The following is a 27,471-nucleotide window of genomic DNA, read 5'->3' as shown; positions in this document are numbered from 1 at the left end:
ATCAGGAAGTTGGAACTGGCAGTTACTGGGAACTAGAATATTTGTTGTGAAAATACCTCACCGCTGAAGACCAGAACATGTTCTAGAACAGAAGAGACTCTATAATGGGATAATCCAGTTTTAAAATATACATTATGCCTCAATTCAGCACCAGAATCTGGCATATATTTGAGAAGCCAGGACTACATGTCAGAGGGTGTTCACACCAGGATTAATGTGCTCACAAAGTGTTCTGAAAGTAAGCTCTTATGGTATCTGCAGGTACCAAGCTTGGCTACAGCCCGTTTGATTAGATCACTAACCTTTCATTGGCATACAATTCAGAAATGCAAATACACACTGTGTGTAACATGGACATTACTGAGAAAACTTTAAGGTTTTAATCACCAACATGTAGGTGGATATCCCACAGATAGAAATAAGACTCCCATTCCTGGTTTAACTGTGAGTTTACAGAAACACATTTGCGTGTTACCTATACACTGTGGTTAATCAAGCTCATAGCAAAATCTGGAATAGGTGAAACTGCTATGCAATAGGACTCTTATTTCCATCCCTGTATTCAGTAGTGGTGGGCAACACATACAGTCACGCTAACCATTTGTAGGTACATCTTTTAAGAACAGCACATGACATTTCACACACAAAATGAGTTTAACTCAGACTACTGTGCTAATGTAACTGAGGGGCAACATTTAGTCCTACAAGTAGACTATAGCTGTAAATGGGTGATTTGTTTAACCTGTATAAAACCTTTGCTATATTAAATCCGCTCCACCAAAGCAGACAAGAGGACTACTGCAATATATTTACCTATTACCACTGGCTTGTCCAATAGGGAATTCACACCTGGCCTGATCTCCATGTTGACAGAAATTAAGTAAAACAGAAAGGCCCCAAAATACACATTTTAAACTTAAATGATATGACAGGTACAGATCAGTTTAAGGTCTCCGAGAAAAATATAAAGACATATTCGGATAACGATTTTAATAAAACTATTATGCACTGTACCTTTAAAAGAAAAGAAGGACGCACTTTCGTCGTCGCCGCCTCCTCCTGGATGTCATTGACACGTAAACGGTAGTACTGTAGTTACCAATGCAAAAACTCCACATCGAACACTTTAAACACTGCTATTTTATTTTCCAGAAAAGTACTTTAAATCATGAAATTACGCATCCCAGTGTTCACTGTGTAAACCAACTCAACTCTCTCCTGTGGATCCAGCTACTTTGAGTTACTACAGAAGTCATTATACTGTGCCATCATACCATATAAACTTCCTGGGGGGCTTTGTTTATCTAATATTTATTTAACAAATAAATGCATAGGATGCATTGCAAATGAGTCTAACTGCTTTTTTGCCATACTATTTTTTTTTTTTCACAGGACTTAATTAATCAGACGTCACTAAGCCAGGTGTATATTAGAAGCGCTATACAGAACCGTATAAGTTTAAGATTCGAAACTTCCAAAAGAACCACTAAAAAACACCGGAACACTTTTTTTCTTTGCTCGAATTCAGTATTATTATGGCCGGCTTTCGACCAAAGCCGAGTTCTATTGAACCGAAGTTTCCTGGTTACTGTATAGTCTAATACCATAGGTTTCCGCACCCCCAGCAACAACAGCTATGGTTCAGGCTAACTTGCATGTAGCAAACAAGTCGTGGTTTTATGGGAAAAAGAAATGCACGTAACATGCGATACGCTCAGTCTTACCTGCAAATCCTTCGTGCTAATCGTCAGACGATTACGTAGTGCTGTTTTTTTTCTTTGCAATGTCGTGTTTTTTGTATTAAATAAGAATCTGATGAGAGTGTTTTGCGGCGTTCATTGACTCCCCTCGTAAATTTGCGTCAGCCAGTCTTTCAGACACGGAAGGGGATGGATTCCAGGGAGAAGTGCTTGTGGGCAAAAACATCCGGGCTCTCAACGACTGGTGCAAAACAAACCTGGGCAGCCTTTCGTGGAGGAGGAGGAAGACAATAGCGTAGACACGTTTTATAACTAACAGGTCATCGGCATTCACATGTTTAGAAGCTGATGGCTCACCGCCGGATCCACGTTAGAAGCACTTGTTTAAAGAAATAATTGTCTTTTATGGAAACAGCATCACTTACAAAAAAAAAAAAAAAAAACTCGCGAGAAGACAATGGATTTTTATCTTTACATAAAACTATCACTGCATATTGTCAGTCAAGGCAAATAAGCCAAATTCCGATAAAGTACATTCATTGCTGATTTACTCCAGGTTACACGTTACTCGAGACACCAGTTTTGCCAGAAAATTAAGGGAAATTCGCGACCGAGCATTCCATCATGACTGGTTATAAACAACAAAACGACAAATGTTACTAGTATGGCACGGTGGAGTGTTCTCATTAACTTATCTTTTCTTAACAGACAGAACACTTGAGGAAGAATGTAAGTCTGGAGGAACGATTAACCTTATTTATTTATTTATTTATTTATTTATTTATTTTGGTGGGGGTGAATTTGAGCGATTCATACTTGTAAAGTTCCATGTACGATACATTTAAAGGCATTAGATACATGTTACTGTTTATGTAATTTCATACAGGTTTTTTTTAGCCATATTTTAAATGCTGATAGAATAGTAATTTAAAAGTGCAACATATTTCAAATTTCCAGGATTATTAGAAATGTATCCGTAGAATATATTTATTTATTTATTTATTGCTACTAGTGCTACATTTTGTATAACATCATAGTTTGGTGACTTAAAACATAATATTCTTCTGTATAAAGTACCTACCAAAATAATTATTGATGACCAAATGAAATTGGAAGGAATATGTGTTTTATTTTGGAAGACCAATAAAAAATGATTTAAAAAAAAAAAATTGGAATTGGAGCAACAGCACAGTCATGTCAGAGAGCGTGGTTGATTCTTCCCCTTTACATCAAAGTATATTGGGGGTAGCACAAAAAAATCCATTATCCTTGCCTGAAAATCTAATTCCCGAGACCCCAATTAATGCCCTGACTCAACCTGAAAACATTTTAGCAGGCGGTAAAGTGGATAAACCATCCTTGCCTGTAATACGGAAAAAAAAAGTCTTTCCATTGAGGAGAAAGTGGATATTATAAGTGCTGTGGAAAGTGGGAGGAAGAAAACTGAGGTTGCTGCAGAATACGGAATAAAGAAAAATTCTCTGTCCTCCATAATAAAAAATAAGGATAAGATCTTGGATGCCTATGAATCTTTCCAGTTCGATCCCAGCCGAAAGCGACTAAGGACAGCTACTTATACAGATCTCGAAGAGGCCTTAATGCGATGGTACCAGACTTCACGTTGCCTGAATGCACCAGTCAACGGACCTATGTTACGTGTAAAAGCAAACGATTTTGCACAGAAGTTGGGATACAAGGACTTCAAGTGCAGCAACGGCTGGCTGGACCGTTTCAAGTCTAGGTACGGCCTGGTGTTCCGTTCTCAGCCTGTGGAGGCTCCATCTGCTCCTGTGGATACATCAACTGTTTGGTACCAAACTGTGCTTCCATATTATTTAAATGAGTATCAGCCTAAAAATGTGTTTAGTGTTGCAGAGACAGGGCTGCTTTATCAAATGTTGCCTACCAATACTTTTGCCTTCAGGGGGGAAACCTGCTCGTTCGGGAAGCAAAGTAGGAAAATAATAACTGTAGTGGTCGGTGCCAATGTGGATGGCACAGAAAAGCTTCCGTTACTGGTGATTGGCAAAAACGCTAACCCGTGCTCCTTCAAAAGTGTCAAGTCACTGCCCGTGGATTACGAGTCCAATAGCAAGGCAGTCTTGACCCCAGAGGTGTTTGAAAAATGGGTCCACAAAATCGATGAAAGGTTTCAGACTCAGCAACGGCGGGTTGCTCTGTTCGTCTGCCAGAGCCCAGCATATCCTGAGCTGAAAAACTTGAAGGCCATCGAGCTCTTGTATTTGCCTTCCACTGCCATGCCAAATGAGCACCCAATGAAGCAGGGGACTATCAAAAGTCTTAAAGTTAAATACAGACACCAGCTAATAAAGAGGTTTGTTGAGTGTGTCAAGAAGAGCAAGGAGTACACGTTGTCTCTGCTGGACACGGTCGATATGCTACACCTCTGCTGGAGGAACGTTACACGGGAGACTGTGACATTCAGCTATAAAATGGCTAGATTCAAACTACAAAACGTCAAAGCAGGCATGGAGGACGTCGGCATGGAGGAGGAAAACAGGCATGATCTCATTGAGCAGGCCCGTGCAGTTGGGGTGGAGTTTCTTGAGGGTTTGTCTTTAGATCAGTATACAGAAGTGGATGAGGACTTGATGGCATTAGACTCACCAGTACTTAGCATGGACAACCTGGGCGGGAGTGAAGGGACATCTGAAGAAGCGCTGTCTTTGGGGAACGAGGAAGATGACGATGAGGATGAGTATCTGGGGTCTGAGATGATCACTCCCTCCAAGACTGAAACTTTGGCTGCCTTGGCGATCGTGAAGAGGTTTCTCAGGGGCCATGAGGTTAACCATGGTCTCCACAATTCCGTGGCTGACATAGATAATCCTTCAGAGTGATCCCTCCAATTGAATGTAACTTGCTTACCTTACAGAGAAAATGCTGTAGCAGGTTTGTAAATCCACACATCCTAAAACAGAAACCAGGGAAAGATTATAATAATTTGATATTGTTTTAGTTCAACCTAAGCAAGTGGATGCTGGATTTTGAGGTAAAATGTTATATATGATGCCCATGTATATCACTGTGAGACGTGAGATTTATTTCTACAATCAGTGGAAGGCATAATAAGTGGCAGGCAGATAAGTTGTGCATGAGAAGTAATTTTATTTTTCAAGAAAACAATGCATATTTAGAGCATGTAAGAACACATTTTTATCTTCGTCCAACTTCATGTGTATTTGTTTTTGATGTTCTGGCAATTTTAAAATGTAATATATTGATGTAGAAAATAAAGTGCCTTAGTACAGTTTTGATTAACTGCAGTCATTTACAGTGAGATAGTGTCCACACTAATATAGCTTCCCAATTGGTCACCTATAGAAACTGTACTAGTCTGAACCACTTGTTGTATTGTGAATACTCACATATACATAGTTCTGTATTAAATCACAGCTTTCAAATGACCCCTGAACGGTTGTTATTCAGCAGGTTTGACTGTAAATGTTCTTTTTCCTGTTTGGATTATGGGAAAAAAATAAATAGCATGTCAAGTGAAGCTTTTATTAGCCTGTGGCAAACGCAATTACACCAGAACACACAGGCTGGTACCCTGTAGATAAGAATCTTTGCAGGACCAAACTTAGTGATCTGTTTTAGGATGTTGTGGATTTGTAACATAGAACTACTGTGAAAAATGTGAAGCTTTACTACATTTAATGTACTGTGAGGTTTCCTCCTAAAAAGTGTTCAAAACAGATGTAATTGTTAGCACTTTGTGAAGCATTTAGAAATGAACTAACAGAAGTTTTCATAGCAAGTTAAACAAAGAAAAGAAAAGGAAGTGGTTATGGTTATGGTTAGCTTGAGGATGGTATATAAATTGCCACCATTTGTTTAGTTGTGATAGAAAAAAGTGCATTTGACTTAGAGACATTAAAAACCATATTGTCAGTCTAGCTTTTATATCCAGGCTAAGCAAAACTAATGTAAAAAACACAAAACCATATAAATGGAATTGGATGTCTTCTTTTGTACACAAGCTATGAACTCTTATCCAATTTCTATGCGTTGTATTAAAGCTCCTGGCTATGTTGATTCAAGCTGTGCATATTGTCTATTATATAGCATTTCGATCCCCTGAGACAAAGAGGCCCAATTTTTAAATTTGCCTTTTTGTAATGACTTGGGTGACATCATTTCAGTAACCCACTTTTACATACGTTTTCCATATGTTAAGGATCCAAGTTCTTGTTCATATCCCTGCAATCAGCCAGTTGAATAACAAACATTTTAATCATCCATATTGTGGATTTTCAGTATATGTATATCCCTGTGAGAACAAACATTTTAATAAAACTAGTCCCCCACAAATATATTTGTTAGATTGTAAGCAGGCTGCTACACAGCTATATAGTAACAAACCTTCTATGTTAGTGCTCAATTAAGTATGCTTTCTCAATGCCAGCAGCTATTAACAGGTAAGCACTAACACAAGGGTTATTTCTGAATAATGCTGTTCATCTCTAAAATTGATTGTGACCAAATACTGAATACTCAGTGCGTCCTCTAGGTATACAATAGCTATTATGTGACAAACGCAGTGGACTTCATAAAAAGTCAGGTGTGTGCTGCTATCACCCTGAGTCTGGTTTTCACAAAATCAGCGTCCGGCAGTAATGTGCTGTCATCAAAAGGAACCTTTGTGATGTTTATTAATACTACTGTGTCGGGTATCGCAGGACTCACAAGGCAGATGAAAGTGAATAACAGAGAGATTCCACTTGTCATATAATAATGTATATCTTCTCTACGCCAACCATCTGTACAACTGTTAATTAATATACTTGATATGCTTCATAATCAGTGTACTGTATACTACTACTAATGTGTGTGTGTGTGTACATTTCTATATTACTTCTAATTTTAGTTACAGTAGAATGTCAATAAAAATGTTATTTGCAATTTCATAGACATGAATCTCTAAAATACATTGAAATATAGGACCCTATTTACAAAGCTTTGACTTACTTGTTTTTAAAGTGTTTTATGATTAAAATACCTCAATACATTTATGATATTCATAACTGTTCCAGACTGTTGTTGGCGTCTTTGGAAAAGTTATGAATTTCAAAATATACTTTATTTATGAATAGGGCACAACATCATTTTAATGGCGACAGTTATTTTAATACCAGACATACAATATTTTATCTAGCATACATTTAATTTTAATTGGTTAATGAGGGATATGCAGTTTCAGTACAGAAACTTTACAGTGTTATGAATAATGTGCTCTTTAATTTTAAATTATGTAACACAATTAGGGCTTTTTAGAACCTCTTGGAATGAGCATTCTATTCTGACATAATCATGACATCATCTGCAGAATTCTTGAAAGTTTACAGCATTGTGCTTACTTTTCCTTCTACACAGCTGAAGAAGGGCTTTTATCCGAAACGACCAGTGTTTACAAGCAAATGACTTTACAGTTGCTATACCTTGTGATATTTTTTATTCACATACAGTTGGTAAATAAATTAGGGAATGATATGTTTTCAACTGGGGAACGTTTGCCAGGGCAAAGATTTTTTTTTTTTTTCTTGATATCGCAGTGTATGCAGTTCATGCTTCCTCCAGCAACAGTGCTGGTGCTCTGAAATGACTGGTGTATTGTGCAGGAACAGAAAAGCAGCATTGTTGCAGGAAGGAGTGGGATCTGGATACACTGCGATCCATGGAACACTTTTTTTTTTCCCCTGGCGAATGCTTCCTAGTAAATGCTGAGAAATGTATTGCCCAGTTAATTTATAAACCATGATGTGTGATTACGTTTCAAGAGTTGACAATGTATTGTTGTGATATGGACAACACAGGACACAGCAAAGGTAAGGTAATGTGTTTCTTGTAAGACTTTACCACCGTCAGCTGTGATATTAGAAGTTTCTACAGGCTGTACCAGTTTGCCCTAGTCTCTCATACAAAGTGCAGTGCAGGTGACTGGCGCCAGTATCAATTTTCCTAAAAATTGCTTGTGTATATTGATTCTTTCTGCAAGAGTATTCAATTTTTTGGTCAAATATGATTCCTATGTGACTGTTTTTTTACATTATGCCATAGTTTTCCCTTCTGTAACTCAACCTTATCAGAAACCTTCTTGATTTACAGTTTATGAGGCACACAAGCTTTCTCTGTCCTTGAAATCTGGTCACTCAAAAACAAAACAAAAAAGCAACAAATACATTTTGATTGATATGAAGTAACATGTTAGACACTGTAAAACAAACTAAATATGTACATTACTTTCGGTTTTGGTAAGGGTTCTGATTTTCAGGTGCACCATTTTGGGGTTAAATTTTTTTTTTTTTTATTCAATAGTCACAAATATGCAAAGGGAAAAATCAGGTAATATCTGGTTCTATTTTATCATACACTTTACAAGTAGAACAAAAGAAGGTTTGCATTTAATACATAGTTCAGAAAGGAAACATGTTAACTTGTTTTTACAAAAAGGTTAATGATCATGAGGTTTGAAGTATCATTGTTTTAAAATTTCAACTCAACATTAATTTTGGGATCTCTCAGGTTAATATCTAAAGTGTTTTTTTTTTTTTTTTTTTTTTTTTTTTTTTAACCCTAATTTAAAATAAAAATATGTTCAGGGGGTTGAAATCAGGCTTTATCTGGTTAAACCCTAAAATCAAAACCCAGAATATTGACTATAGAAGAGGTTAAACAGCCCCAGCATACCCGCTATACAGACCCTAAACCTTTGGGTGGAAATCTGGAACATATGAGAGCTCCAGGCTAAGTCTAAATACAAGCACATGGAGAAGGGGACAGATCACAAATAATTGCTGCTGCAGCACATTAGTTCACCACAAGGTGGTGATAGCAAGGCAGCCTTCATCTGTGTTGCATCCTCTGTGCATCAGGTCAGGAAATTGCAAATAGAGTGGTCTTATACAGGCTGGTTTTGTGAAACCTTAAAAATATTGAACTTGTACAGACATCACTAATCTGAACCCTGGTCATAATGCATATCATGCTAATGGCAACTGTAAAAAGCGGTGCATTTAAATATTATCGAGTGCAAACAGTAACTGCATGTATAGTGCAAGTAAGTCATCATTTGAATTTTTCTTTTGTTTGTTTAAAAAAAGAGCAGATTCCATTTGATTTCTAATTGGTTACTGCGTAAGAGCAGAAACCATTGGTAATTACCCGGTTATTGCAGTGTAATTACATAGCTGTTCATAAGGAATGGTTGGTTTCCACACCCTCTTTTGTGTGGTAGAATGGTCCAGTGGAAGGTGGAAGCAATTCTGTATGTAAGTTGCTCTTAGAAGGGCTTACTCAAAACTGGGTAAGGCCTTAAATTCACATAGTTCAGTGAAAGTGACTAATGGTTAGGATGGGCATCAGCACTGTCTGTAACTGGTCCTAGCATGCATAGAAAAACATTCCTCACCGCAACTGCTAAAAAGAAAACCAATTTGTAACCACATCCTGCTCAATAAAGGACGCTGCTCACAGTCCCAGTACTGCAGTCAAGGTTTATTAGCTTGTAAGTTAGCTTCAGCTAGTACACTGTGGTGTAGAACATTTCCTGAATAGTAAGAAACATTTTAAATTACAGTATATGTGAAGTATATATTTACAAATATGTACTGGAATTGAAGTGGAGGAGGACATAGTGTTTAATTATATTCCCCGAAGCCAAAGACACGAGGAAACAATAGTTTTCAAAAAACTATCCAGTCCATATATGTCTTATTAAACCTTGAAGCTTTATCTCCATTAGGTTTCTTGATGGCTTCTCCTACAGATGGTGGTCCACCAGGTATTGAGTCTTGTATTTCTCCATGACTTCTAAGTATGTGTTTTTAGATTGGAGATATTGCTGAATGATAGTGATAGATATTATCATTACTTTTGTGTTTTTGCTTCTTTTTCATTTTTTATTTGTTGTAGCTCATCTTCAGAAAGCTGAGGGTGTACTGTTGTTATGGAATAAATAAAAGTTCAAGTGCCTGTCTCCTGAGTGGCGCAGCCAGTAAAAGCACTTGCGTAGAGTGTAGGATGCGCCCTATAGTCTGGACGTCGTCGGTTCGAGTCCAGGCTATTCCTTTACCGACCGAGGACAGGAGCTCCCAGGGGGCGGCGCACAATTTGCCAAGTGCCGCCAGGGGGAAGGGAGGGTTAGGTTGGCCAGGGTGTCCTCAGCTCACCGCGCACCAGCAACCCCTGTAGTCTGGCTGGGCGCCTGCGGGCTTGCCTGTAAGCTTCCTAGAGCTGCGTTGTCCTCCGACACTGTAGATCTGGGTGGCTGCATGGTGAGTTTGCAGTGTGAAAAAAAGTGGTCAGCTGACGGCACACACTTCGGAGGACAGCGTGTGCTCGTCTTCGCCGCTCCAGAGTCAGCAGGAGGGTGGTAGCGGTGAGCTGAGCTAAACAAAAATAATTGGACACTATTAAATTAGGGAGAAAACTACAAAAAAACTAATTGGCGACTACTAAATTAAAAAAAGTTCAAGTACCTTTACTATACGGGGCTATAGTACAAACTATAATCTGTCATGTTATGATGTTTTAACAAATCACAAGATGGATTTTATATATAATGTGTCTGTATATATATATACGCACATAAATATATACATATATACAGTGCCGTGAAAAAGTATTTGCCCCCTGTCTGATTTTCTGCATTTTTGCATATTTTTGACAACGAATGTTATCAGATCTTCAACCATAACCTAATATTAGATAAAAGGGACCTGAGTGAACAAATAACACAAAAATTTGATACATATTTCATTTATTTATTAAAGAAAATTATGCAACACCCAATGTCCCCGTGTGAAAAAGTAATCGCCCCCTTTGACTCAATAACTGGTTACGCCACCTTTAGCAGCAATAACTGCAACCAAACGCTTCCTGTAGTTATTGATTAGTCTCTCACAGCGCCGTGGTGGAATTTTGGCCCACTCCTCCATGCAGAACTGCTTCAACTCAGTGACATTTGTGTTTTTTATTTTTTTTATTTATTTTTTTTTATTTTTTTTTTTTTAGAAATTTAGTCGTCGCCAATTATTTTTACCCCGGTTTTCACCCCAATTTAGCATGCCCAATTATTATCTGTATCCCCGGCTCACCGCTCGCAACCCCCCCGCCGACTCAGGAAACGGAGGCTGAAACACGCGTCCTCCGAAACGTGCTCCTTCCAAGCTGTCATTTTTCGCACTGCAGATCCACAGCAATGCTACCAGACCTATAGTGCCGGAGGACAACACAGATCTGGCGGCTCCGCTGCAGAGCCACAGGCGCCCTATCGGCCACAGGGGTCGCTGATGCGCGGTGAGCCGTGGATTCCCCTGCCGACCTAAGCCCTCCCTACCCGGGCAGCGCTCAGCCAATTGTGCGCCGCCCCCTAGGAACTCTCGGTCACGGTCAGCTGTGACATAGCCTGGATTCGAACCAGCGATCTCCAGGCTATAGGGCACATCCTGCGAGGAGCGCCTTTACTGGATGCGCCACTCGGGAGCCCCCATTTGTGGGTTTTTGAGCATGAACTGCTCGTTTCAGGTCCTGCCACAACATCTCAATGGGGTTTAGGTCTGGACTTTGACTAGGCCATTCCAAAACTTTTAAATTTCTTGTTCTTCAACCATTCTTATGTAGACTTGCTTGTGTGTTTCGGGTCATTGTCTTGCTGCATGACCCAGCTGCGCTTCAGCTTCAGCTCACGGACGGATGGCCTGACATTTTTCTGTAGAATTCTCTGATACAGAGCAGAATTCAAGGTTCCTTCAATGATGGCAAGGCATCCAGGTCCTGATGCAACAAAGCATCCCCAAATCATGACACTAACACCACCATGCTTGACCGTTGGTATGAGGTTCTTACTGTGGAATGCAGTGTTTGGTTTTCGCCAGACATAACGGGGCCCATGTTGGCCAAAAAGTTCCACTTTTGACTCATCTGTCCATAGAACATTGTTCCAGAACTCTTGAGGATCATCCAGGAGCTTTTTGGCAAACTTGAGATGAGCATTCATGTTCTTCTTAGTGAGTAATGGTTTCCGCCTTGCTACTCTGCCATGAATCCCATTTTTGCCCAGTGTCTTTCTGATGGTGGAGTCATGAACAGTGACTAGCCGAGGCGAGAGAGGCCTGCAGATCCCTGGATGTTGTTCTAGGATTCTTTGTGACTTCCTGGACGATTTTACACCTTCCTCTTGGAGAGATTTTGGCAGGACGGCCACTCCTGGGAAGATTCACTACTGTCCCAAACTTTCTCCATTTGGACAATATGGCTCTGACTGTGGTTCGGTGGAGCCCCAAGAGCCTTAGAAATGGCTTTGTAACCCTTTCCAGACTGATAGGCATCAACAACTTTTTTCCAGAGGTCTTCAGGAATTTATTTTGTTCGTGGCATGATGTGCCTCTAGAACCTGTGTGCTGATAACTTCACACTGATGGTAAGGGCCAAAGTTAGTCAGATTTATATTGGGCAGGGCTGGCCCAAATCAGAATCTGTGTAGCGTAGCGGTTATGTAGTTGGAGTATGACTAGTTAGGACTAAATCCTGCCATATATATGCTGATGCACAATGAAAACACAACTGTCTGTTTTACATCATAGCTCACTGGGCACATACATAATGTTATTTGCATTTTAAATAGTGAGCAGATAGGTTTGTTGATTGTTTGAGAAGTATTGTTCCTTGGGATAACAAACTACTGAGAAGTCATGTGATTTCATAAAAATGCCAGGTGCTCATTGTTTGCTATTTGAGTTTAGTTAAAAATGCCAAAATGAGTTGATTAAGAATCTGTATAAATAGCCATTCAAAAAGACATGATTTTAATTAACACAAGAACAGTGAAAGATAAGACCATGCCCCGCTTGAGTAATGAAGATCGCCTTGTTGCTGTGGGCATGATTGAAGGCAGCCTATCTGTGAGAGAAGTTACCCGGAGATGTTCTGCTTCAACAATCAGCAGACTAGTCCAGAGAAACCAGGAAACCAGCTCTGTGAGGGGCAGGCCACGTCCTGGAAGGCAGAGGGTCACCACACCGGCCCAGGACCGTTATGCTGACTGTTGCATTGTTCAAGCCAACCAGTGGGGCAACCGCAACCAGCCAACCTTCGCCAGCTGGCTGCAGCTGCACAGGAAGAGTGGCGGAACATCCCACAGTAGTCTATCCTGAGGCTGATCAGGTCTATGCGTCAACACTGCCAGGATTGTGTTAATGTTCAGGGAGGTCATACCCGATACTAACTTTGTAATGTTTTCATTTTGACAGTGTGTCACGTTTTATACTGAAAACTTATCATGATTCTTTGATCTGTATTTTTTATTAAATCCATTAGACCTGAGTGTTGTGTTTCTTTTGTGCATCAGTATATATAAAGTGCCTATAGAAAGTCTACACCCCCTTTCAAAATGTTCACTTTTTGTTGCCTTATAGCCTGGAATTAAAATGCATTAAAATATTTTTTTTTTCATTGATCTACACATCCTACCCCACAACTTCCAAGTGAAAAAAAATATTCTAGAAATTTGTAGAAAATTAATAAAAAAACAAAAACCGAAATAGCTTGGTTGGATAAGTGTCCACCCTCTTTGTAATAGCAATCCTAAATTAGCTCAGGTGTAACCAATCGCTTTCAAAATCACACACCAAGTTAAGTGGTCTCCACCTGTGTTAAATTGTAGTGATTCACATGATTTCAGGATAAATTCAGCAGTTCCTGTAGGTTCCCTCTGCTGGGTAGTGCATTTCAAAGCAAAGACTCTACCATGAGCACCAAGGAACTTTCAAAAGAACTCTGGGACAAAGTTGTTGAAAGGTACAGATCAGGGGATGGTTATAAATAAATATCACAGGCCTTGAATATCCCTTGGAGCATGATTAAGACGATTATTAAGAAGTGGAAGGTGTATGGCACCACCAAGACCCTGCCAAGTTCAGACCGTCCCTCCAAACTGGATGACCGAGCAAGAAGGAGACTGATCAGAGAGGCTACCAAGAGGTCAATGGCAACTTTGCAAGAGCTACAGACTTTTATGGCCAAGACTGGTCAAAGTGTGCATGTGACAACAATATTCCAAGCACTCCACAAATCTGTCCTGTATTTTACTCAAGAAAGACCACCTTGAATCCCATTTGAAGTATGCAAAAAAAAACACTCAGGAGATTCTGTAGCCATGTGGCAAAAAGTCTTGTGGTCTGACAAAACTAAAATTGAACTTTTTGGCCTAAATTCAAAGCGTTATGTTTGGCACAAACCCAACACAGCTCATCACCCAAAGAACACCATCCCTACTGTGAAGCATGGTGGTGACAGCATCATGTTATGGGGATGTTTCTCTTCGGCAGGGACTGGGGCACTTGTCAGGATAGAAGGGAAAATGAATGGAGCAAAGTACAGTGAAGTCCTTGAGGAAAACCTGCTGCCCTCTACAAGAAAGCTGAAACTGGGACGGAAGTTCACCTTTCAGCATGACAACGACCCAAAGCACACAGCCAAATCTACACTGCAGTGGCTAAGGAACAAAAAGGTAAATGTCCTTGAGTGGCCCAGTCAGAGCCCTGACCTAAATCCAATCTAAAATTTGTGGCATTACATGAAGATTGCTGTCCATCAATGCTCCCCAAGGAACTTGACAGAGCTTTAACAATATTGTATCAAATATTGCAAAATCTAGGTGTGCAAAATTGGTTGAGACCTATCCCAACAGACTCACAGCTGTAATTGCTGCCAAAGGTGCTTCCACCAAGTATTAACTCAGGGGGGTGGAGACTTATCCAATTATGATCTTTCAGTTTTGTATTTTTAATATATAATCTTTTTCTCAATAAAAACTTTTTTTCCCCTTAACAGTGTGGAGTATGATGTGTAGATAAGTGGAAAAAATCCTCATTTAAAAGCATGAAACTCTGAGGCACTGACACAACAAAATGTGAAAAAAGTTCAAGGGGGTGTAGACTTTCTATATATATATATATACTGTATATATAATTCTTAGCAGACCCCCTTACCCAGGGTGACTTACAGTTGTATACAAAATAAAATACATATCAAGAATTACAGTACAATTAAGAGCAAGGTACAAAATACATTGACTTCAGTCTTAATAAGAGCAAATACAAAACACAGTATGATTAGATATCGGGGCAGTTCAAGAGCAGATACCAGTATTGATAGTTACATCAGGGTTAGATACGAGTGCAGGTGAAATACAAAATACTACAGATTGGGTTAAGTGCAGGATTAAATACAGTAATATAGGGAGCAGATAAGTGCAAGTTAAAGTGCATTAAAGGCAAAGTGCTATATTGACCAAAAGGGAAGAGTTGGGTTTTACAGGTGTTGTCTGAAGAGGTGTGTCTTGAGGAGGCACCGGAAGGTGGTCAGGGACTGGGCAGTCCTGACATCTGTAGGAAGGGCGAGGGTGGAGAAGGAGCGGGCTCTGGAGGCAGGGGAGCGTAGTGGAGGTACAGCCAGTCTTCTACTGCAGGCGGAGCGGGGAGGTTGGGTTGGGGTGTAGGGAGAGATGCGGGTCTGGAGGTAGCTGGGTGCAGTCGGTAGGCACCGGTAGGCGAGTGTGTGTATGTGTATGTGTGTATATATAAGTATATATATATATATATATATATATATATATATATATATATATATATATATATATATATATATATACAGTATATATACACACACACACACACACACAACAGTTTCAGCATTGGAGTAATGCAGTATTCATAAAACATAAGTTGGTAAGTGGATTGCAGTTCAGTGCATTTATGAAGAGGATGAAAATGAATGCTGAATTATTTAACCCTGTCTTCAACTATCAAGAGAAATGCATTCCTCTTTGTCAGCCATTGCCCTCCAGAGAGATTGTCTGTATTGTATTCAACACTCCTGCATACCTTAGCTAGTGATAACTTGCTGCCACAAGCCCACAGCTGATTACATCACTTGCCAAAACCATCAAGCAATTTTTACTCAGAAAATTAGGCAAGAAAACACAGCCAGGAAACAGGAAATGTTGACATGCAAGTGAGTAAGTAAGGAAATCAGGGCACGATGGCATTATGCCTTCACTTGTCCAAGTTAAAGGGCAACGAAAAGGCTGGGAAATGTCCTTCCTCCTAATTTTACTGGCTGCTGTGTTTGCTGGAACTGGTATGTATTTTGATATTATACTAATGATCCCTTTCCTGTGAAGGGGACATGTTACTGAGGCACAAAATCCTCTCTTTATAGAAATCCTTTGTATGGGTTACACCCTGTGAGGAAGTTTGGGAGGATTATTGTAAAGGACTAAAAACAGAATGTTAACGATGTATGCTATGTTTGAGCTGTAGCATGGAGCATGCAGCACATGGAACCTAGAACGTCTGATTTTACACCAGTATTTCAGCACCTTAGGTATCTAATGTAATGGCTTTTTATTGTTCTTAATATTAACAGAATGTTGATGCATTCACATGTTTATAATAGATTACATATAGATGAATATGTTCATGAAGTTTTAGTGTGTAGTATTATTTGCTGGGAGATACTGAGGTATTTAAACATCTATCTGTTTTAAGATACATGACATCTGAAGAATACCCTTTTCTGTAATGGTGCAGTTTCCAAACATTGTCTCTCCTTGGATTCTCTCCAGGCTGAGCATGGTTCAGCTTGTGACACCTTAACATTTTTCTTCAAAAGAATGTCATACTGACTGCATTTAACCTGACAACAAAATAATAACTCTTTTTAAAGTTATAAAAATAACTACAGTATAGAGTCGATTACCCGGAAGTCTATTAACTTGTCAATCAACAGGCACACTACCTGGTCCTCATAAAACATGTGTTCTTTTTATTAACATTAATACTTTTCTTTTAAAACACTGAAAGCTATGCTGTGTTGTTAAGCAATGTTGTTTCCGGTCTTGCAAAGCGTCCTTGTTACTTTTAGGGTGTCAGACAATTATCCATAAAATCATCTAACCAGACTGCCTATTTGATGTTGTACTGTATAGCATTTTTTGATTGAAACAGTGTTTTTTAAGATAATAACATGGTCCATATAGTATGTTAAAGAAGAACTTTCTACGGGTATCTTAATCAATGTATTTTTCTTTGTTTAGAATTACTTCAGATTCAGATGGTTTTAGTCACCCCCTGGACTTAATATAGCTCTCAGAATCATGTCCAGGACAACCCCAGTCTGTGTAAAGTGTATGTAATAATTAAACCTGGACTTGCGGGTGTTTTTTGAAGCATTTTCACTGTACCAATCGGTAATGTCGTGTGGAGTTTCTTACATCTAGTAGTTTAGCAGAGGGGCACGTTCATAGGCAAAATTTGTAATTGGAAGTTGACATGCTTTAAGCCAAAGGGGGTTGAAAAAGTTATCAGGATGAAAACAGAATGATACAAAGTGAATCTAAACACTAAAAACAGTTAAGTTAAGATACTTAAGATAACTTAAGTATCTTAACTGTTAAGATAACTCAGTTAGACTCTAGTATGTCTCACACTGTGAGGGCTCAATGCTGCATTACCCTGTCTCTGCAACAACATAATTCCTTTAACCATTTACAAGGTTGCAGGAGTGTGAGTGTGTGTGTGTTTGTGTGTGTGTGTGTATAAAGTTAAACAGATACTCATTTCTGACACCGACGTCAGTCTAAAAATTAGACGTGTCCATTCTGCAAGTAGCTGTTTAGCATGAACTGTTCAATTAAAGACTGATCTAAACAGCAGTAAATCTTAATATCGATGCCCAAAAATAACAGCAGCAGGATTATTATAGAGTTTTAAGGGGCATTAAGATCATGCTCATATTAAGAACAGGCTCTCAAACTAACGATGCATAATAGTGAACACACATATTTTCCACCAGCAAAATCTTGTACTCGTATTTCTAAAATGAGAACTATGTCAATACTGTAATCTATAACAACATTTGAAGACTTTTCATTTAAATCCCTGAAAAAGAAAATGCTTAACTTTTTTTTGTTCTGTTTTATTCTCTTTTCAGTGAATTGCAAAGACTATAGCTCTTTTAGCAAGGACCTTGAAGATGGTTCGTCTTGGGATGTTTTGGAGGATAGCTCTCTTCTAAGTAATGGTTCAGTGGACCTGGAAGCTGAAACCCCAAATGAATACATTGAAAAGGATTTGAACAGCTTAGGCAGATCTGACTCCGATGCACCAGGCGACAGTCTAACCCCTCCTCCGAATGGGCTGCATCCTCTTTTCTCCAGTTCTAACATCTACTTAGCAATTGCTATTCCTCTTGTGCTTCTACTAATGCTATTGGCAGTTGTGATTGGAGTGATGATTAAACGCCGTAAAAGAAATCCTATGACTTTAGGTATGTGTTCCTATATTGTTCCATCTGCTAGAATGCAGCACGTAGGGTAAGAATCTGGGATCTGACTGTTCAGCATAGCTGAATATGGGCAGCATACTGCAGAGAGGATACTGTCCAATCTGAACACAAGAATTACACATAGAATAATATGATGTTCCCCACATACAAAATAGATGATAAGGGATATTTTACAAGATGCATCTACTAAGTAACCACATTTTAACAATGTATTGCCCAAATGCACTGTATAATTGAATTGTACTTCTACTCAGAGAAACCATCACAGTATCACTCAGTTGGATTTCAGAGGAGGGTTGTTTGTGATCCAAATCCTGCAAGTGTTGTTAATCATAAATATATAAATAAATATAAATAAATAAATAAATAAATAATCATCCTTTTAGTTATTTCAGCAGCATGTCAGACTGGGTTGGAGATGATTACCTGTAGCTTTGTACAAGTGATTACTGCTCTAAACTGTTCTTTTCCTCTTGCAGCCTACATGAAGGATTTTGATCAGTTACATGGTGTTGACACAGACACTGTGAAGATAGAAAGGTAATGCATTCACTGGTACTGTAGTTATCTGTGTGGTATGAGACCATATATTATGTCTTGTACTCCGACATAGTACTCCATTCTGTTGAAATCCTATTTAATATTCACACAATCAGCTTTCCTGATTTGGGCCTGCATGGAGCTGCCTGTGCAGGTTTCAAGCTGGCCCTGCTGCTGGTTCAGGCGTTTGGAGTTTTAGACTATTAATTTTTTTGCTGATAGACACGTCAGAGAAAGCAAGCTTGTAGCAGGGAAGGCACACATTGTCCTGTGTGACTAATAGGAAACAGCAGGGCTTGATGTCATGCTGCCAGAACAGTTTCAGTCAGACGGTGGAGCTGAACATACACACAGTCATGCTTTCTCCACTGATATATCACTTAGAAAAAAATACTGCTGTAATAATGCAGAACTACAGTCATTTTGAAGTGCACCCAAGTATACAGCTATGGCCAAAAGTTTTGCATCACCTAGAACTTTAGGATTGAGAAAAAAATACAATATGAACATAATTTCGCCAAAAGATATTACAAAACAAACTACTTTTCCAACAACAACAAAACAAATTAAATATTTTATTTAACATCATGAAATCAAAGAAACTTCTAAATTATATTGCAAAAGTCTACCAGAAGCCATGTGGTACAGTATTTCATGTTAGATTTTGAAATGTCACATTTTTCAAAGCGGTATGTCATTCAATATGTCAATGTAACATTATTCAGCAGGTTTCATTCAACTTTATGAAGCAAAATTAGTTAATTCTATAGGGTTATGATGCAAAACGTTTGGCCATAGCTGTAGTATACGTATTTCAATTTCAATAACATTCCTTTATTTAACCTAGTTAAAAACTGCTGAAAACAAGTTCTCATTTACAATGGTGACTGGGCTGAGAAGGCTCAAACTGCAGCAAAGAAATAATTAACATCCATTATAAAAATAGAAAAAACAACGTTAATGTGACAGCATAAAACAATACAAACATTAAAACACAGCACCAAGATTAGTAAAAGTAAACTATACAATCTAGACCATTCAATGCAGATTTAACAATTACAAGTATCAGTCAGTAGCGTATCCACTTTCTGTATTTTTTCATTGAACTACATTGCTGCACATAAACCAATGAGAAAAAGTATTGCTTAGTTAGAAGGTAATTTATAACTGAACATTACAAAAAATGGTAAAGCAGTCTACAAGATTATCTTTTAAACAAAGTTGTCGTGGCTTACTTCTGGTAAAAGCAGGCCCTGTTCTCCAAAGAGACAGACAGACGGACAAGTAGACCTCAGGAAAGTACAAACAATCAAGGGCCTGATTGGGATGGCTCATAATACTGGAGCAATAAGGATATTTCCAGGGGAATTAATAATCAGCTGTGGTTACCAGTCACCAACTTGCCCAGCCAGTCAAGGAATTATCCTGAAGTGAGGGTATAGCTATTATATTGTATGCCGTCTTGTAACTAATAAGATTGCTTGCTTTAGTTTTGAACATTCTGGCTTTTAAAGTAGCTTGTTAAGAATGTAATGTATTTTTTTTTTCCAAGCCCTTTGTTTGATGATGACATCCCTTCTGTTCTGGAACTAGACATGGAAGATCTGGAAAAATGGATGGATACTCCAAAGAAACCTTGTAAGCTGAACTATATATTTTTGTAACTGTTCTGTAGCGATTTCCATAATTTGATTTTTCTACATTATTACCATTCAAAAAAATAAATGAAGTTTCAGTGTATTTTTGTATTCAAACTGGATTCCAAATAGATGCCAAAAGAATGCATGGAATATGTAATACATTTGTTTTATTACAGCATAATTTAAAACCTTGGCTTCGTAAAGAGTACAATGCCTAAAAAATCCTCTTTGAATTTAAACATATTTTGCTAAATAAATGCTCCTTTCAAAATAAGTTTTGATTAAAAAGTTAATCAAGAAATGGCAATGAACGCACAAATATAATGCAAAAACTTGATTTGTATGTGGTGCAACAGGAAGTATTGATGCTGCTGAACCCTGTGTGCGAGACAAGGTGGTGGAATATGAGCGAATAAAAAAAACACATTCTCTGTTGATATTGATCACTTTGAGGGTAAGCCTGATAATGATCTACAGAACTGAACCCTTGCGTTGTGAAATTAAACCATGGTCTCTGTATATGCTGAGAAACTGTAACCACAAGATAAACAAGACATGCAGCTGCAAACACAGGAAAACCTGTCATATGATAGAACCATGGGAAATTGCACATACCTAGCAGCGCTTAACCATTGAAGGCGTAGTTAAGGTAACATTAGAAGTGCAATAATTAAGATCCTTTTTCATTTGCAGGATTTTTAGTGCCCCCCATCTGTTGCAGATCTGCTTAATGAAAGACAAATGTAGACATAAATAAATAAATCCTCCCTGATCACTTCCACTGTAATGAAACTGAACCACAGCACAAGAAGTGTTGTCATACCAGGAAACAGCAGCAGTAGCAGCTACTTTGATAGCGTTGTCTTTGAAATATATGCATATTTAAAATTTAAAAGTACAATACACAAACACCAGAAGAAACCAGTGATGATATTGTTAGTTCTTTAGAGTGTATTTTTGGGACATTAATTTAAAGTAGATAAGTATACCTAACAAAATAATCTAGTAAATATTACCTTATGTATTACTGTGATTTTATTTTTAGATTTCACATGTACCTATATAAAAGATTCACACATTATGTTAAATTTTATAATGTTCAATGTTGCAATTCCCGTGATAAAGGAACACAGTCAACATTAAAAACAAGTTTAAAAAAAAAAGTCTCTAAACATTTGAAATGTTTGACATTAATTAAGAACATGTTTTGGCTCGCATTCCTAGTACGAAAGCTGCTTTTCCTACGACTGTCGTGTTTTCTGACTACATTCCTTCACACAACGTCTTAAGGAGAATGTGGTGAAATAGAGGTGTAGCATTGAATACAAAATACCAAATTCACCTTGACCATAATGTGTGCTTTTTTCACATTGTAAAATACGAGGTCTTGTTCGCAATGTATGTTAGGTAAGATTTACTTGACATACTTTATACAGTATATACTATATAAAATACAGTAAAAAAAAAAACAAAAAAAACAAACAAACAAAAAAAAAAACATATATAATTAAAACGTGTTATATAGAAACGGTTAATAGCAATAACGTGGATGTCCCATTTGTTTAAATCATGTTTGACTTCACCCAAAAAAACATCTGACAGTAGAGGTCTCCACTGTATCGTGAGTCCTCCGCTTTTACAAGCCATACTCGTATCAGCAATCCAATGTCTAGTGTCTGTTCCAGCCTCGCACGCACGCACTAAAGGTTCAGAAACATTACATTGGTGTCCTGGGACAGGACCTATAGACCACATATCGAAAGGAGCTAGAAAAGAAAGTTCACAACATTTTTTTTTTTTTTTTTTTGTCAAATTCTGTTGTGGTTTTATACGTCCCTTTTTTAAGTTATTTATTTAACTTGATCATTTATTTATTTAAGACATTCTAATCTTTTTCCAACAAAAAAGTACATAGTTTGTGCAGTTTCCAGTACAAACGGTTTATTTATTTATTTATTTATTTATTTATTTATATTAATAAAACATTTGTTGTGTATTCTAAGCTGATTGTGTTGGTGTTGCAGCTGAGACTGATGGCTTGCCTTCTGTCAAAGAAGAAACAGATTCCAAACTCAGGTAAGAATCACAAACAGGTGGTATCTGTTTAGAAGAGAAACTAAAAGTTACAAGATTTTATGAAAAATAGTTATTTTGGTTTGGTTCTCTCTGTGTTAGTTTTCTGCATAGACCAGATATTAAAGGTGTGAATATGCCCTTCTGCTATGGACTGACATTCAGAGGAAAACCAACACTGTGAACTGGGATGGAACCCAACGTTACACTCAAAGTATTACAGGACATCAATCATGCAGTTATCCTTTGCATAGGGAGGTCCAATGTTATGCTTTGCAAACGTGATAGGGTTTGCAAAGTTTAGACAGCATGACCCCCTGCCCAGAAGGATGAAAGAAATCCTAATGGAATAAAAGGCAGAGAGGATGCAGGGACCTGCTGTTAGCTGTGTGCTCCCACCCAAAGCAATCCCAGATAGAGCTGGATGACTCCCACAATATAAACACATTCAATCTCAAGAGTGTGGCTATTTCAAACTCAGAACCCCATAAAAGTACACATTATTAATAGAAGAGGAAGACTGTTTTAGCACTAATACATTAAAAAAACAACTCGTATTTTCATTGCACACCAGTGCTTGTTTCCTATTTATGTTTTGTCCGTTTGTTTGTTTCCCTTGATACTGTAATTTGATTAAGATTGAAAAAAGCTAGACTGCAACTGTAAATAGGTTTAGTTTACTAATTTAAAAACTGACTAAAAAGTAGCTTTAGTATTGTTTATGCTCAACATGGTGGTTTTGTTGCATTTTAACTGCATCATAACCACTTGTAGAACTGACAAATTCACAGTAATTAAAAGTAATTTAACATAACTAATTGTAATTTGAAAATTACTTAATTAATTTCTTTACTTGATATCAGTAATGACAACAGACGAATAAATAAAGTAAATTAAATGCAATTCACAATAATTTAATGTCATTTGTAGACAGTAATTATTTGGAATTTCAAACTAAAAGTAAACCAAAAACAATAATTTGCCACTGTAATTTTCTGAATGCCTTCATCCTTAAATTGGATGCTGTACCTCAAAATAAAAAGTTGCAGGTGTACTAGTTTTCAATCTTGTTAACAGCAAGACTCTTCCTTTCATATGTGCTTAACTAAGCCAATGACAAACCTGGCAGTCATTGTCAAAACCAATCAGTGATACTGGTGGACGGGGAGAGTGATCTAGTCCATGCTGCTTTTGCATATGCCATCCCACTTAATGTCCCAGGGGCTCAGAATTTAACCTAGCTTGCTAATATTTTTTTACATTGTATATGACGTGTAAAATGACTTTAACAACTTTCTAGATTTTTTAATAGCCAGCTATGCAAGTTTTTAAAACATACACCAACCCTTGTATCCTGTGCGGTTTCTAAAACAAATGAGAAAACCATGCAAACCTTTATAAATCTAGTCCTAGATGTTTGCTGTAAATGTGGTGAACGTACTAAGAATTCTGCCGAACATTTTCCTCTTTTAAATGGGTAGCCCACTGTGAGCGATAAACTCCAGATGTTCAGGGACTCCTTTTTTTTATTGGAAAATGTGCAAGAGAAAGATTAACACAGCTTTTTGGGGAGGTACATTATAGGAAAATGAAAACATGTGTTCCTCATGTAAATAAGCCAAAAGAGAAAGAGTGAAATGGCAACCTGTTTTATGTCACACAAAACCGGTACGAGACACCTACTCTCCCGAATGCTGTTACATAGGATATAAGATCAGAGTGTTCACATTGCTGGGACATTGCAAAAGACACTAAGAGGATCAATAACTGATACTTTGAGCTAGGTGATTTTCAGATTGGCACAGAATAATAGTTTTATATTTAGATGCTGAATGAAGCTGGCACATTCAACCTCAACAAACGACATTAAGAGTCCTTTTAATTCATTAAGAGTCCTAGGGTCATATTTACAAAGCATTTACTGGGGCCTTTATTGAAAAAAAAAAACAACTAAGTAATATAATTCAATGTCCCTTCAGTGGGTTATTTGTTTCTCAGTTTTGTAACATTAACATGGAATATTTTCCTTTCAAAATGTAGGAGTTAAAGGTTGTGGTAAATGTCCTCTTGTTACTGTATTTTCCTGCTAAGTTATGAAATGTGTCAACCTTACGTATCACTCACATATGACCTGTCATTCACGTATGACATTTTAGGAACAAAATGGGATATGAGTGCCTGGTTATTGTTGTTGTGCAGTATTTCACTGTTTGTCACCCAATACAAGCTTTTTCTGAGAACTGACCTTTCTTACTATTACTTGCTATTTTATTTTATATATATATATATATATATATAAAAATTGCTCACTAGCTATTGAACTCTGACCCATATCACTCTTGTTTAACTATGGGGTTTCAACAGTATCTCAACTGTAGCATCTGGTTGCAATTATCTTGGCATGCATGGAAGTTTGGAAGCATGGAAGAGGGCAGCAGTGTGGAGTAGTGGTTAGGGCTCTGGACGCTCCAATAAAAACCCAACTGTATAAATAGGTAATTGTATGTAAAAATAATGTGATTTCTTGTAACAATTGTAAATCGCCCTGGATGAGGGCATCTGCTAAGAAATAAATAATAACTCAATAAGGAGTAGATTTTCATTGGTCAGTAGGGGGCACGGTCCAAATTAATCCAGATTTAATTGGGGCTTGACTTGACCCCCTGATTTTAATGTCAGTAAAGAGTGCTCCCAGAGATGCAAATTTGGGGTGAAATGTGCACCCCTTAGTGTCTTGTTAAACTCCTTTATTGTAACTTATCCTTTTTTGTAGATATCACATTTTTTCCATCTTTGCTGTTTTTGTTCAGATTACCATTATTCACCATTTACATAAAGGCAGAAGCATTTCTAATACTAGCCTTGGGCTTATGTTCAAATCTCAAACATGCACAAAATGTGTTTTTAATGTTTATTACGTGAAAGTAAGTTATTTACTTCATGCTAATATAGGACTCGGCTTTCGCCAAGATAAAATTAGATAGTTGTGGTGGGGACCAACCAAGACGTAGCTTCGCTGTAATATACTGTATGAGCCTTTAGCGCTTTTCCTTCACCAGGTAACGTGGATTTCCTGTTGACCCAGTGTTGAGGGCTGAAGTGTAATGCTGGCTCCAGGGATCAGCCTATTTGCGGCCTCCCTGGCGCATCAGCACACACAATGGCGGCGATGCTGGCTCCAGGGATCAACCAAACTGCAGCCTCCCTAGAGCCTCAGCATGGCAACTGTCTGGAATGGGCTGGGTGGGGCACTTCGCAGGGGTCATCAGGTGGGGCACTTCGCAGGGGTCATCAGATGGGCACTTCACAGGGTTCATCAGGTGGGGCACTTCACAGGGGTCATCAGATGGGCACTTCACAGGGGTCATCAGGTGGGCACTTCACAGGGGTCATCAGGTGGGGCACTTCACAGGGGTCATCAGGTGGGCACTTCACAGGGCTCATCAGGTGGGCATCTCCCGTCTTCTGTGTTTCGTCGACAAGCCCACAATACCCCAGGAAGGCTTGACAGTGATGTTGTCGTCACAGCACCACTCCCCTCTATCCCCCCCACCCAACCCGTCCCAGTTTACTTATCTTAGCCATCCATTCCTATTCATTTATGTTAATGTCTCTCTGCCTCCGCGGATAGAGCCTTCACTATACACCGCAGCTTCTGTCCACTGAATCCAGTATCCCATAGTGATATTCTGAATGCTGCTAGCCTTATTCAGCATATGCAGTTTTTATGCAGTATTCAGACTATTACCAAACTAGTAAATGTGGGGAGTTTGTGTGACTGGATATGTCATTATTATCTTGCATTATACATTCCCAAATATGACCTTTACTGTTTGCATAAAAAAAGTAAAATAACAAAGTCTGACATCTGTTTCTTGTGACAATTTCTACCTGTTGCTTCTAATCAATTCATTGATATGTTGAGATTTATTATTGAAATGCAGATGTTCAATATTTGCAAAAAGTGTATTAAATAATAACTCAATGCCCCCCCCCTTTTTTTTTTGCAGTGAGTCGGAATCATGAAGCATTTTAAATGTTTTCTTCTTTGTCATCGATATCTATGATTTTGTATTAAAATAAATGTACATACAGTTCTTTTTGAAAGAGTGCTGCATCAAGATGTGTTGTAATTGGTATTGGCATTCTGTTGAGATCTGTCTTCTAAATCCCTGCAGGAAGAGCGATAAAAATAAAAAAAAAAACATAACAATAAGTGCTCTGGCTTTTCTGTTCTGTACCATATCATGGTTTGTTTGTGTCGTGTAACCTGTTTGACAATGTGGGCAATAATCCTTACACTATCAGTGCACTAGAATGGACATTTTGAAAAGAGCTTTGAAACAGACTTTATAAGTGTAATTAGTTGTCAGGATGTTAATAATGAAAATCACAGGTACGTTATTTAAACAGCTGTATCAACATGTGGGGACGTGTGTAACGCTATATTTTTTGAAAAGCCGCTACTTGCTCTTTAAATGCTGTCCAGTATAAAACACTGGAGAGCAGTGAGGAAGAGGTGTTTAAGCCATTGCTGTAAGCTACTGGCAAAAAGCAATGCCATTGAAAATAATTTTTGTCAAGTTTTGGATAGGATGTGTTAATGTACTTTATTAAGGTTATAATAAAGAACAATAACATGATTAAAATTGTAATTAAAAATATGCACTGGCTTCATGTATTAAAATGAATGTCTGGTCAGGGGCATGAATTACCTGTATGTGTAAAAGATATAATGGATTTATGAATATTATTTGTATGTTTTAAATCACATGCATACCCACAGATGTACAAAAATAATGTGTTTTTTTAGAATACTTCCTGTTCTAGTATAAATGCATGTTTCTTTTACAAATATTTGAACTATCTATTTAAAACAATAGCTTATTGTATCTATTTCTATGCAGCTAATGAAATTATTGTTGAGTACATTTTTTTAATTGTACAGTAAAACACTATGGTCATCAAATGGTACTCTTTAAATGATGCAATTTAAGTTATGATTTGTAATATTGTATTATTAGAGCTGTGAAGCTATAGATAAAATCAAATAGTTAAAAACAAATACCCTTATAAAAGTTGACCACACTATTTTTGTAGTTTTACATTCCCATTCTCATGGTTATACTATGCACTTACCATAGTTT

The 27,471-nt window shown here is 37.9% G+C and overlaps 3 protein-coding genes across 10 annotated transcripts in view; 2 read left to right on the top strand and 1 right to left on the bottom strand.

The window, feature by feature from the left end:
- Positions 1-2,117, bottom strand: part of LOC117421263 (arfaptin-1) — a 54,173-nt gene extending 52,056 nt beyond the window's left edge. For 3 of the 4 annotated variants that reach the window (XM_034035421.3, XM_034035423.3, XM_034035424.3), the window contains exon 1: positions 1,725-2,117. The gene's annotated coding sequence lies outside the window, so the exon portion shown is untranslated. Of the gene's footprint in view, positions 1-1,014; positions 1,168-1,724 lie in introns of those variants that run through there. The other variant, XM_059028870.1, reaches the window with a different exon arrangement.
- Positions 2,118-3,052: 935 nt separating this feature from the next.
- On the top strand, positions 3,053-6,626 carry LOC117420459 (tigger transposable element-derived protein 4-like; the record flags this gene model as incomplete). The annotated part of the gene is made up of 1 exon (XM_034033907.3): positions 3,053-6,626. A coding segment is annotated over one exon (1,509 nt), but the record flags the coding sequence as incomplete, so codon positions are not given.
- Positions 6,627-7,415: 789 nt separating this feature from the next.
- On the top strand, positions 7,416-27,268 carry LOC117420779 (transmembrane protein 154-like). Of its 5 annotated transcripts, none has more exons than XM_059028856.1 (6): positions 7,416-7,549; positions 17,718-18,053; positions 18,551-18,611; positions 20,164-20,249; positions 22,255-22,327; positions 26,335-27,268. In XM_059028856.1, exons 1-6 carry the CDS (start codon positions 7,510-7,512, stop codon positions 26,348-26,350), a joined length of 612 nt encoding a protein of 203 aa, XP_058884839.1. In that variant the 5' UTR covers positions 7,416-7,509; the 3' UTR covers positions 26,351-27,268. The 5 variants fall into 5 exon arrangements, with proteins under 5 accessions (XP_058884839.1, XP_033890300.1, XP_033890302.1 ...); XM_034034409.3 differs by lacking the exon at positions 7,416-7,549 and adding an exon at positions 15,695-15,863 and having other exon boundaries at positions 26,335-27,231; XM_034034411.3 differs by lacking the exons at positions 7,416-7,549; positions 26,335-27,268 and adding exons at positions 15,695-15,863; positions 25,384-26,328.
- Positions 27,269-27,471: the final 203 nt, after the last annotated feature.

This window comes from Acipenser ruthenus, chromosome 1 (assembly GCF_902713425.1).
Source record: "Acipenser ruthenus chromosome 1, fAciRut3.2 maternal haplotype, whole genome shotgun sequence".
Lineage (NCBI taxonomy): Eukaryota > Metazoa > Chordata > Actinopteri > Acipenseriformes > Acipenseridae > Acipenser > Acipenser ruthenus.
This window is presented reverse-complemented; position numbering and strand designations above follow the sequence as displayed.

Coding starts and splice junctions, on each gene's coding strand:
- LOC117420779 (XM_034034409.3), top strand. CDS start 15,773: ATGCCTTCACTTGTCCAAGTTAAAGGGCAACGAAAAGGCTGGGAAATG. Junction 18,612..20,163: donor GACACTGTGAAGATAGAAAG/GTAATGCATTCA, acceptor TTTTTTTCCAAG/CCCTTTGTTTGATGATGACA. Junction 20,250..22,254: donor GGATACTCCAAAGAAACCTT/GTAAGCTGAACT, acceptor GTGTATTCTAAG/CTGATTGTGTTGGTGTTGCA.